A 13,077-nucleotide genomic window follows, 5' to 3' on the forward strand; every position below is an offset into this window, starting at 1 on the left:
TTCATTTTACTAATACAAAAACAACCCACCATGTCTAGTGTACTTTGTTTTGTCGACATTTGGAAAGTTTACCAACAAATTTGATGTTTCCATCAGGCCTGTCGTTCCATTTTTTTATCCAACGTACTTTACTCACATAAAAAAGTTAGATGGAAACCTGGTATAAGAACTGCATTTGAAATCGAATGAGATTAATCTGAATCCTCTGTCAATTTGACTGTCTGTTGACAAATTGCACTGAAAGCAGACAGTTGATTCCAGAAAGGTTATCACACTTTTTTTCTTCTTCAAAATGATCCCAAACATTTATGCTTTAAAATGACTTTATGGTTTTCGACTCTGGGAACATATAAAACAATATTTTTCACATACTCTGAAAATGAGTATATACATTATTTCAAAATGTACTGTAGTGAATTCACTTGCTCGAGCTGAGCAAGCATTTCAATTTGTGTGAAGTGTTGTAGAATATCAGTTTCTTCAAAAGAACACATTTTTCATAACTTTATTAAGTTAGTCCATTAAAGTTCTTTGCAATTGGCAGAAAAAAAACAAGACTACAAAACAAAACACATTGTAAAATAATAATTATTTTACAGCTTCCAAGGTAACATTGTCATTCTCATAACCAATCGTTAGCCCATACATGAGCAGGAATGCTTTCACGATCAAAAAGACTGCCAAAATGTTTTGTCCCTCTTACAATGAAGAACATGCCTCTGTACCAAAAAAATCCATTAGATTTAAATTCACTCTGCTTTATAGCAAAAATACATCAAATCTAAGAATGGCACAGTCACAGAGCAAATAAAATATGAACATAACCCTACTGTACTAGGTGAAAGTACCCTGTGTAGTTCTAGTACTCTTGGGCCCGACCCCAATTCAGAGATGTTTGAAGACTGAAACATATTGCACCGCCATGTGTACACAGAGACAGGAGGGAGGGCACGATGATTTAAACAGATTTTCTCCCACAACAACTTGTACTGTAACATCCAGAAAGTACAATGGATACAGTGGTACATAGAACTGTTCTGTAAGTGATTGAAGAGTACATGCATTTCTAAAATGCAAACCTTCATCCCTGTTATGCTGGAAATCAAACAAAAAATATCTATTTTTACACATGTAATTTTTTTTGCAATTCTGGTTTCACATACCTTTTGTTTATAATATCATAAACATTTCTATGATCTGCCACCATTTCAATGAGTCATGACCACGTGGCTTCTTAGAACAATTGAAGAAATTATGGTTAATTCAGTACATTCTGTAAAAAGTATCTTATAATTAGATTTTTACAATTCATAAAAAATACAGGGAAGAAAAATAATGTAAAACGGTCCAACAACAGTCCACTGTCCTGCAGAGGCTGTGGAACTTTGAATCTCGAGTTGAGTCACTTATTTGCTTCCTAAAACCCGGGCAAAAGTTTGTTTGACACATTTTTCTCAAGTCTCTTCTTCATTCTGCATGTATTTCTGTCTCGGGCCTCTGCAGGGCCAGTTCAGCTGGGATGAAGGCACCCTGGCCCAAGGCAGTGGAGTACGCTCTGTTGCTGTGGCTGGCCGTGAAGCCAGCGTTGGTGGGGAAAGAGCCCGAGGAGCCCCCACAGGGGTTTTGCATGGGGGCCTGTGGCTGAGGTAATGCTGCTGGGTGGTAGTCATCCATGTTGTCGTAGTGGGACTGCACCGTCATGGTGCTGTGTCTCTGCTGCCCACCGTGGGGCTGGTATGAGTATTCTCTGTCTGACTTGGGCATGGCGGCTTGGCTGTAGTGCTGCTGCTGCTCTCGGACGCATTGCGACTGCTCAGGCTTGGGAGGGGCCTGCGCTTTGACGGGGGCCGACTGTTGTTGCTGGTCATCTTTGTCCTGGTAACCAACGGGTGTTTTGGCCCTGTTCGGATGCCGGTCTGGATCGGACAGTTGGTAGCGAGGTTGGAAGCTCCGAGCTCCGTCCCCTGGGTCGTGTCGACTGGGGTCCTGCTGATGGGACTGGTTGCGGGGTGGGTGTTGGACTTGGTGCGAGTGGGAGGCCTGGCAGGTCCTGGAGCTGCTTTGTTTGTCCCCAGTGGCGGTACCCTGACAGTGGTTCTCTGTCTCCATGTACATGAGGACGTCAGGGTCTGACACCAAGTGTCGGGGAGCGTGATGGGAGCCTGGCGGTACGCCGTAACACCCATCTTTACTTTCGGCAGACATCAGAACGGATTTGCTGGGGTCTGACTTACTGCGCAGGTGTAGGGTTTCGTACCCCCCCAGGTCGCCAGGCATGACCAGGCCTAAGTTGTCATACTGAGACATGACAGGACCCCTGACCGTCTGCCTTGCCCGGCTCTCCCTGTGGATGGAATGCATCCGGAGCCTTTCCGACTCCTCGGGGTCCCAAGCAAAGTAGAAGGCGGCTCCCTTGGAGCCGTGGCCCGGGGGCACATCTCTGCTGAACAAGCTTTGCTCCTTTCCAGGTGGAAGCACAGGGCGGGACAGGTAGTGGTAGCCGCCCGCCTTGCCCCCCGACCGGCTGAGGGTGGGCCCCAGGTCCCGGCTGCTGAACGAGTGTAAGTGCCGCAGCCGGATGGTCCCATAGGGGTCCACATCGTAGTAAGGGGCGTCCAGTGGGTTGGCGCCAGGCGAATAGGGGCCGTAACGGTACTGCACCCGGCCATTCTCAAAGTAAGGCTGGAGCTGGGTGACGTGGTAGTCGGCCTGAGAGAACTGTTGCGGCTGCTGCTGATAGGCCTTGCACTGGTAGAAGGGCCGCTGGTAATACAAGAGCTCGTCGTCCGGAGGAACCTCGGTCCGCTGGATGGGCACTGAACGAATGGTTGAGGGCACGTGCAGCGAGTGCACCCTGCGGATGGCAGGGTAGACTGGGGCTCCCTCCATGGGACCATAGCCCGGGCTGGGGGAAATGTACTCGCCCCTCCTGGGGGGCCCGCGGTGCTTCATAGACTGGTGGTAGGACCTGGAGTGAGCATGGGTGTTGTAGCGGTGGTCTGTGCGGGTACTGTAAGGTATCTGAGGCTCCGACTTGGACACGTAGGAGAGGTGTGACTGAACACTGTCTGGCCGGTAGTGGTATGAAGGTTTCCCCACGGGAATGGCCCGTTGGTGGTAGTAGGCCTCCTTAGGAGGCTCCAGTAAGGCAGCCTCTCCCTTGGTGTGGTAGAGGTAGGCTGACTGCTGGGTGGAAGACTTTAGCGCTGGAGGGGGAGGATGGGTGAGGGCCTCTTCAGGGGTGGAGGCCTCTGCCAGGATGTTGTGGAAGATGGCAGGGTTGGCAGCCTCTGTGTGGCTGAGCACAGCGGTTGCCAGTTTGCTCTCGATGGAGCGGACGGGAGGCGTTGGCGGTGTTGGCCCATGGGCATGATGGCGTGTAGCAGGCTCCATGCGGGGCTCTACTGGCTTTATGGCCTCCCATGGTCTCTCCACTTGCTCGGCTGGGGTGGGGGCCACTCTGGTGTTAGGCTGGGGATGGGGCTGTGACTGGGCCTGTGGGTGAGGATGGGACTGTATATGAGGCTGTGATTTAGGCGGAGGCGGAGGCGGAGGCTGAGGCTGCAGAACTGCCACTGGCTGCTCCAAAGGTTTTGGAAGAGTTGGCGACCAGACGCTATCATTTACATGGACCTGAAAATGAACCAAAAACAATTCCAGTTGGCTATATAGTTTCTATTTCAAAGATATGCTGCAAATAAGACACATTTTAGGCAATTTACCTCAGGAGCAGGCTGTGGCAGGACACCCATCTCCTTGCTGCTGGGAGTGGTGGTGGAGGATCCAGTGCTGCTGACCGCTACCTGGCCCATGGCGGGCTGCTGCCTCTCTGGACACCTCCGAGTGGGGGACACATGGGCAGGAGGTCTGGAGGGAGTGGTGATACACGGGTGGTGGGGGGATGCTGGTGGGGTGAAATCTATATCCTGTCTGGCTCTGGGAGGAGTGGAGGGGGACTTAGCACTGGCGGACGTACTGATTGACTGATAGCTGGCTGACTGGCTTGGCGGTTTGTCAGTAGGGGTGGTGGGAGGGAGAGAGGAAGAAGGGGCGATGTTTGGGGTGGTGGTGCTTAGGGTTGGGTTCTGGGCTGCTCCTGTTCTGGGTCCCTTCTTGAGGGAAGTCTGGGGGAACAGGGCTGTGGGAGGGGTCCAGTCAAGGGAGTGTGAGGGCACCGTGGGCCTGATGGGGGACTGGGTCTGGGAGGACCTCTGGGTCAGGATGGAATACTGTTGGGCGGACTCTGCCAGGGCCAGCATGTGGGCAGAGTTCTTCTGAGGGGGCAAGGGAGGAAGAGGGGACACGGAGGGGGAGCTGAGAGGGCTAGGGGTACCCTTTGGAGAGTCCAGGCTAGCTACGGCTCCTGAGAGGGGGAAAAAACAGAAGGGAACTGCAGTGTGAGGAAAGAGAGAAGAGAAAGTATGCTAGAGGGAAAGAAAAAAGGCAGGCTTGGTCTTCAAGAATAGGAGAGAGGGGGAAGAGTTAAGCATGGCACTCGGGGCAACATAATGTGGAAAAATGTATCTGAGCTGAAATCCATGCAAGGTGCATGAGGTGGGGAAACTAAGCCTAGAAACAAAACAGGCATCATCGATCAAAGCATTATCAAACATAGGCCTTATAATCTAAAAAGAAACATGACAATCATATATTTAAAGGGACAGTTCACCTAAATTACATATTGGTTTCCGTACACTGTAAGCAGTCTTTAGACATGACCTCCTTGTCCACAGACTGCTTACAGGGTAAGGAAACTAATATATAATTTTGTAATTTGGGTGAACTATACCTTTAACATCAAAAATAAACAAAGTAAATACAAATTCAATGTAGCGGCTGTATGTATCACTGACCTGGCTGTTCCTGGCTACTGGTTGCTGAAGGTTGCTGGGCAGTGCTCTCTTCTGTTGAGACTTGGCTCTCAGTGTTGATGTCATTGTCGAAGGTGGAGAGTTTACAGTGCAACTCCATCTGGAAGGCCTCACTCAGCGACGGCTCCCCTGTCCTCAGCAGCACTGAGCCCATTAATGGAGGAGAATCCCCGGGCTGTCCCGAGGAGGGGGGTGGTGGCTGGGGAACAACGTAGTTTTCTGTAAGCCTACTGGGAAACGCCATGGCAAATGGCTCTGAAATGGCTAGAATGGTCGCCTTAAACTTTATAGGAGAAACAGCCTGTAACGGTTTGTCTGGGAAAGATACGGAGCAGGTCAGCTTCTTGCTCTCAGCTTTCTTTCTCGTGGCCGGGCTGAGGTCGGGTGACAGGAAGGGGAAGGTGAACGTTCCCGGGAAGGAGGGTGAGACAGGCACCGAGCCATTGTCAATGCTGCCTTGGCTCCTCTTTAGACTGGTGCTCTCACCCGCCGCGCCCATGGCTACATCACTCAGCCCGAGGGGGAAGGAGAAAGAGCCATCATGCAGGCTGCACTGGAACGACATGGGGTCAAAGTCCAACGAGGCCATGCCGATGTCGGGGAGGCTAAGGTCCACGTCTTCGTTGGCCAAACACGGAGGCGAAATGAGGGCGGGCACGCAGATGGGCCCCTCGTCCCCGTTGCTGTCCCCTCTGTCGTGGGTGGGGCCCCCGCTGTGGTCCTGGGTCAGGTTGTCGTAGAAGTTGCAGTGCTGCCAGGTGTGGCTGTCCAGCAGGTCCCCATTGAAGGAGGCCGAGAGGGCATCGCTGCTGGAGCGGGGCCGCCGTGGACGGTACACCTTCGACTCTCCTATGGGGGTCGGGGAAATCATCAATTCAAAGACAAGTCACATTTTTTATTAGAGAAAATGATCTACTACTACATTACTACTTGGACCATAGCACAGACTGCCACTCAAGAATAGGCTCAGTCAGCCGAGAGGAGCCCCATGAAACATTACCTTCAACGTTGTGTAGCGAGGTGAGTGACTCCTCGCTTTTGGCCGATCGGAGCGTCCCAGTGTCCCCTCTGCCCCCTGAAACACACCAGACTGACATTAGTTTACATACATTAGGACAATCAAATATATATCCTACTTTAGTCTATTTGTGAGAAGGGTCAGAGAGAGTGATGGGTAGAGTTTGGGTGGAAAAAGGAAAGGGAATCTAACCTGCCATGGCCTGGAGTTCGTTGGGTTCGCTGGGGTTGCGGTGCAGCTTGCGCTTGGACATGGACGAGGACTTGCCCAGGTTGAAGAAGGAGCGCCAGCTGCCCACCGGAGACTTCTTGGACTTGATCGGGGGCCTCTTTCTGTAGGGGGTGAATGGAGAAAAGGAAAAAGTGATTTGGGACAACAAGTAGTCCTATGTCCTTTTGTAATCTGTGCCTAAAGAACACGACTGATATTTATGAAACAATATAATTATGCGTTCATGGTTTGATGGTACGACATTCCCATTTAAGTAGCGTGTCATTTATGCTTCCTGCATTTCCATGCTTTATACCTCATAGACAAACATCGTCTGTTAGAAAGATATCAGGGCCTCAGGACGTTCATACCTCTCAGTAGGGAACTCGATGATGGTGTGGAACTTGCCCTGCAGGGCTGCAGGGCCCTCCCCCACCTCAATGTACTTGCTGTCGGCTGTGACGGGGGAGTTGATCTGGGCCTGGGTCCGGGCCTGGGCCTCCTCCAGGGTCAGCAGCTTGGTAGAGGGGGATGACACCAGCAGGGACTTGGGCCGCGACAACGAGTTGTGTCCTAGGGGAGAAATTATCATCATGTACACTATGTTGTGGAAGAGACAAATGACTTGCATAAATGTGATTGTTCTGATTAAGCTACTTTTTCTGAATGAAAGGAAACTTTGGGCCAGGGAAGACTTGGGTCAGGTAGATTTTGTATGCACACAATTTTCTTGTGCATGACAAATTATGACAAAGAATCGCCACTGGCATATAAGAATCCTCCAGATTCATTTAGCACCATAGCACATAGATGAGTATAGATAACCTCCCAACAGGTTGACATGCATACCTGCTCCCTCCCGTATGAGCGAGCTGAGCTTGGGGTTGAAGAGGACGTCTACGTGGTTCAGTATGAACTCCACCACCACCGACTGGATGCGGACCTCCATGAAGGCTGCCGTGCCGCTGAAGCAGGCTGACTCTATCTGCTTGGACCTGGGGAGACCGGTAGGGAAACAACACGGGGGATCAGCCATGGGGAAAGTCAACCAAATTCAAATGGTTTTCAACAAAGACTCATGCTTCAACAAAAAAGGCAGACGGGATGTGTTTTTGTGGCTTAAATTAAGTCATAACAGGCATTGTTGGTACAAGACTATAGTAGCAACTATAGAAACTTAGAGCAGTGGTTCTTTATAGTTTTTATAGTCCCGCACCCCTTCAAACATTCAACATCCAGCTGCGTAGCACCAGGGTCAGCACACTCTCAAATGTATATATTTTTTGCCATCACTGTAAGCATGCCACACTAAACGATTCATGTATTAAACATAAGCATGAGTGTGAGTTATCATCACAACCCGGCTCATGGGAAGTGACAAAAATCTCTTATAGGACCAGGGCACAAATAATATTATTATTTAGCCATCTTACATATAAAACCCTATTTGTTTATCAAAAATTGTGAATAACTCAACACAGGTCAATGTGAAGGGTATGCTTGAAAGGATGCACATAACTCTCCAATACAACCAAACATTGCAGAGAGTCTCAGTGTTAAATCATTTTCCACACACAGTCTGTGCCTGTATTTAGTTTTCATGCTAGTGAGGGCCGAGAATTCACTCTCACATAGGTACGTGGTTGCAAAGGCAAGAAACTGAGTGCAGCCCAATCCAGAAATCGAACAGTGGATTCTGATTAAATTTAATTGTCACAGAACCGCTTGTTGCAATTTCGATGAGGCTCTCTTGTTCAGATATCGGTAAGTGGACTGGAGGCAGGGCATGAAAGGGATAACGAGTCCCGTTTGTGTTGTCCGTTTCAGGAAAGTACCTACATAATTGTGCACCCAGCTCACTCAGGTGCTTCGTTATATCACATTTGACGTTGTCCGTAAACTTCAGATTATTTGCACACAAAGAATAATACAATGATGGAAAGACCTGTGTGTTGTCCTTGTTAATGCAGACAGAAAAGAGCTCCAACTTCTTAATCACAGCCTCAATTTTGTCCAGCACATTGAATATAGTTGCAGAGAGTCAATGTAATCCTAGATTCAGATCATTCAGGCGAGAAAAAACATCATCCAGATAGGCCAGTCGTGTGAGAAACTTGTCATCATGCAAGTGGTCAGACAAGTGAAAATTATGGTCAGTAAAGAAAACTAAGCTCATCTCTCAATTAAAAAAAAGTGTCAATACTTTGCCCTTTGATAACCAGCACACTTCTGTATGTTGTAAAAGCGTTACATCATTGCATAATGCAGAAAATACACAAGAGTTCAGGGGCCTTGCTTGAACAAAGTTAACCATTTTCACTGTAGTATCCAAAACGTCTTTCAAGCATTCCCTTGGTAGCAAGAGCCTCTCGATGGATGCTGCAGTGTACGCAAGTGGCGTCGGAGCAACTGCTTGCACGCGCGTTACCACTCCACTATGTCTCCCTCTCATGGCTTTTGCGCACCATCAGTACAGCGCAGTACAACGCATTGTCCTAGCCCAGCATTGTCCTAGCCCAGCATTGTCCTAGCCTCCGCGGCAGCAAGAAGAATTAAGTCCTCCACAACAGTATGGGGCTTGCCTGTCCTAGCCACTCGGTAGCTCACCATATAAGACGCTTCTATACCCTTCTTATTAAATGGTATCTGTTGCCTTTATACATGTTTTACGACTCGAAAGTCGTCCTTTTCTATATTTCAAATTGTCATGTTTTTTTGTCATGTCTGCGCAAGAGTGAAGGTTTCCACGAGAGAGTAACAGTTAATGTGATTGGATGTTAATTACTTGACTCTGCTACCTGTATTTGACATTGTGTTATTACTTCGCTGAACACTTGGTTTAATTGTATTTTTTTGCAGTGAAACGAGGCTACTCAGGCGAGAAACAAACCCTCACCCAACTGTATAGCCCGTTGGAAAATATTTAATGTACCGTTGATGAAAAAAAAACACATTTTAAATGTGAATCACATTTTTATTTGGCGTTCCCAAGACGGCATTGCATACCCCAGTTTGGCAATACCTGACTTAGAGCAACTTCATGTACTCAATCTATCAATAATACTGAGATATGAACAATAACATGACTTTTAACAAGACAGTAACAAAGTTGTCTGACCTCAGTAGGTTGGGGGCCCAGACGATGGCCAGGTTCTTGCTGTGCATGTTGGTAACGTAACTGAAGGTGGCCAGATGGGACAGGTGCCTCATGAGGAACTCCAAAGTCCTGGGAACAGGATGGAGGATGAAGAACACAATTCATTTACACCAGTTCTACTTCATAGAGCCTCATTAGCTTCAGTAGTACTGTGCTATTGTTATAAAAGCAGGCAGTGTATATCTGAACCAGGTGAGGTGTTCTATGACCACTTCTGTGAACTTTTGACCTAATTGTACAATCATACCATTCTAGAGCTGTATGAGTGTAATATAATAACCATCCACTATGTTTTTATAACACACATATTGTATATTATGACACCCTTCTGATGCAAAAAATATATATTGACATCCGGTTACGGAGACAGTACTGTGTGTGTTGTATCCTGTGAGTTCCTGCAGGGGGCAGCCTGGCTCTGCTCTAACCTGTAATGTGGCGGCGGCAGCTGCTGGATGACATCATGTATTTTGATGAGCCGCTCCTCATCTGTAGCTGCGGAGACGGCCTCCTGTGGAGCGGAGAGGAATGAGGAAGACTGAGGGGAGGATGGAGGGAGTAGAGTGGTACGGGTCAGTGCCTCTGGGTTCAGAAGTGCTTACTGCTTGACACCTCCACCAAGTTAGTCAACCAGGGGTGGTGCAGAGAGGAGGCACTTGCACAAAGCTTGGCTGAACCAAAGGGGCATAACGCTGCCTGCACTCCCTCCTCCACCCTTTCCTTCCCCGCTCTTCCATAGCAACCAGCAAACATTTACACCCAGACTATTTGGTTTGGTGAGGGTTTTGATTTCAAGTCAGAGAGAGTGTGGTTTGTCTTATTTGTAATACTAGTTTAAAGTGGATGCCATGTGCTTAGGTTTTGGAGTGGGGTTCCTCCAAAAGTGTAGTGTTTGGTGAATTGAGAATGAGATCACTGAGGGGCCATGACTACCTTGATATTTTGATTAGGGGGGGAATGTATTAGATTGGCCCATCCTCATAAATACAGTACTTATTACCCCTTAGATGAGTGACACTTGAACCTGGAAAGAGTCTTGAACATACCCCCCGCAGAGATAGAAATATGTACATTGAACAAAAATATAAACTCAACATGTAAAGTGTTGGTCCCATGTTTCATGAGCTGAAATAAAATATCACAGAAATGTCCCATATGCACAAAAAGCTCATTTCTCAAAAATGTGTTTACATCCCTGTTAGTCAGCATTTCTCCTTCGTCAAGACAATCCATCCACCTGACAGGTGTGGCATATCAAGATGCTAATTAAACAGCATGATTGTTACACAGGTGCACCTTGTGCTGGAGACAATAAAAGGCCACTCTAAAATGTGCAGTTTTGTCACAACACAATGCCACAGAAATACACGTTTTTTTTGTATTTTACCCCCATTTTCTCCCAAATCTGGTCTCATCACTGCAACTCCCTAATGGACTTAGGAGGCGAAGGTCGAGACATGCATTCTCCATAAGTTGACCCGCCAAACCGCGCTTCTTAACACCAGCCGCACTAATGTATCAGAGGATACACCGTCAACTGACGACCGAGGTCAGCCTGCAGGCACCTGGTCCGCCACAAGGAGTCGCTAGAGTGCGATGTGCAAAGTAAAGCCCCCCCCCGGCCTAACCGGGAACGAACCCGGGTCTGTAGTGACGCCTCGAGCACTGCGAGGGAGTGTCTTAGAGCGCTTTGCCACTCGGGAGGCCTCAGATGTCTCAAGTGTTGAAGGAGCGTACAATTGGCATGCTGACCGCAGGAAGGTCCACAAGATAATTTAATGTTAATTTCACTACCATAAGCCTCCCACAATGCCAGTTTAGAGAATTTCGCAGTACGTCCAACTGGCCTCACATCCTAAGACCATGTGTATGGTGTAGTGTGGGCAAGCGGTTTTCTGATGTCAACGTTGTGAACAAAGTGCCCCATGGTGGCAGTGGAGTTATGGTATGGGCAGGCATAAGCTACGGACAACGAACACAATTGCATTTTATCGATGGCAATTTAAATGCACAGAGATACCGTGACGAGATCCTGAGGCCCATTGTCGTGCCATTCATCCGCAGCCATCATCTTGTATCAGCATGATAATGCACTGCCCCATGTCGCAAGGATCTGTACACGATGCATATCTGTATTCCCAGTCGTGTGAAATCCATAGATTAGGGCGTAATTAATTATTTGAATTGACTGATTTCCCTATATGAACTGTAACTTAGGAATTGTTGCATTTACATTTTTGTTCAGTACATTTTGGACATGGAAGTTCGACTCCAGCTCTGGACTGTGCGGAACCTAATAAATACCATCTAGCAACATGTTAGTGTGGGAAAGCGGGATTTGTTTATTTTGGGTGGAGAAGGACACTCGGAGGGTGCCTACGCTGTGCCAAGAGAAGGTGCTTACAGAGAATTTCTCATAGAGCTGATAGGTGAGCAGGGGGTTGGGCAGCTCACGAAAGTAGAGCTTGCACAGGGAGCCTACACAGTGGATGTCCTGGATGTACACGTCTTTAGTCAGGTCGGGGATCTGCTCTGAGTCAAACTCATGCCTAGTGGAGGGAGGGAGAAAAAGAGAGAGAGAGAGGGAAAGAGAATTGAGAGAGACATACATAAACCAAGTTTGTATCCACAGTTTTAAGCATGTGAAGTCTTGACATAGATCTTTTTACGTCAGTAAAATAAATAATGTGAGAAATGGAAGTGGAAACTCATTTATGCGTAAATATCTATATAATAACCACAATATCGAAGTAAACACAATGATTATGGTGTGTGGTCCTCCCACTACGACTCGGGAAACCATGCAGTTTACTAGGCTACAGATGGAATGAGTTATGATGAACTTCAGCGTGGTGAAAGTGCACAGTAATGAGCTTGTTGCTCCTTTTCAACAAATATTGAGGATCTTATTCTGGTGACATGATAATCGATGCTTGACTGCATTTGACAAATATTCTCACTCTTTTTCCATAATAACCTCATGTAGACTAGTCTACCCGCATCTGCGAGCTGTTGGCACGTGCCAAGACCAGATGGGCACATTTCCTATTTATCGCAACATTTTTTGTGGAAACCAGGATATGGCGGAGCTATTTCTGTATAGTGCATCTTTAACAAATGGAAATGTTGATTTTGAGGTGGTTCTTAAATCTCAATCCTGAGCTAAACCATGTAAATACTTATTGCCGGGTAAGGGTTATACTTATTAAAGGAGGGGGGAAAAAGACAAGAAAGCCCCATAAATACAAAAAATATATATATTTCAGGGTTGGCTTCGAGGCGCCAAACATTCCATCCTCTTCCCTGTCCAAAATGTTATAGTTACAGGGTGAGCTGACATCGGGGTTCTCGGTTGGCGGAGTGAAAATGTCAGATACTTGGACTGTTTCAGAGGACAAAACGAACAGCACAAAAATGTGATGGGAAAAGAACAGTTTGGGCTCATCTTTTTCTACAAGTTATGGTCAGTCAATAGGTTGACGAGGGACTTCCACACGCACGCACCCACACACATTGTTGTCGAGGGATGCCCACTGTGCCTACACAGAGGAAAATCCACATATCGCATGCGAAGGAAAAGATAATGGGATTTTTTTGTTTACAGTGCCAGTAATCTTTGATGGAATTTTTTATGTGATGTATAGCATACGTGGATTATCTTTGGGAGTTGGGTTCCACCCCTTACTTCATGTGACGAGAGTTGTATTCATTGAACATGAACTGATATTGATTGAGTACAATGGCACCTGGTAGTCAAGGTCCATGGTGTTAAAACGCTTTGTTTTCTCTCAATATCGAGGGATAAACAAATTCTCAGAAGT

General features: G+C 47.4%; 1 protein-coding gene across 4 annotated transcripts in view; it reads right to left on the reverse strand.

Moving 5' to 3' along the window:
- Positions 1-489: 489 nt before the first annotated feature.
- LOC109872604 (rho GTPase-activating protein 32) overlaps positions 490-13,077 on the reverse strand; it is a 212,585-nt gene continuing 199,997 nt past the window's right edge. For all 4 annotated transcript variants that reach the window (XM_031807802.1, XM_020463896.2, XM_031807803.1 and 1 more), the window contains 10 exons: positions 11,661-11,805; positions 9,685-9,767; positions 9,218-9,325; positions 6,949-7,094; positions 6,471-6,672; positions 6,082-6,221; positions 5,872-5,946; positions 4,854-5,720; positions 3,723-4,363; positions 490-3,633 (listed from right to left, as the gene is read on the reverse strand). In XM_031807802.1, the coding sequence (XP_031663662.1) occupies positions 1,468-3,633; positions 3,723-4,363; positions 4,854-5,720; positions 5,872-5,946; positions 6,082-6,221; positions 6,471-6,672; positions 6,949-7,094; positions 9,218-9,325; positions 9,685-9,767; positions 11,661-11,805 (4,573 nt within the window). In that variant the 3' untranslated portion in view covers positions 490-1,467. The remainder of the gene's footprint in view (positions 3,634-3,722; positions 4,364-4,853; positions 5,721-5,871; positions 5,947-6,081; positions 6,222-6,470; positions 6,673-6,948; positions 7,095-9,217; positions 9,326-9,684; positions 9,768-11,660; positions 11,806-13,077) is intronic.

This window comes from Oncorhynchus kisutch, linkage group LG28, assembly GCF_002021735.2.
Source record: "Oncorhynchus kisutch isolate 150728-3 linkage group LG28, Okis_V2, whole genome shotgun sequence".
Lineage (NCBI taxonomy): Eukaryota > Metazoa > Chordata > Actinopteri > Salmoniformes > Salmonidae > Oncorhynchus > Oncorhynchus kisutch.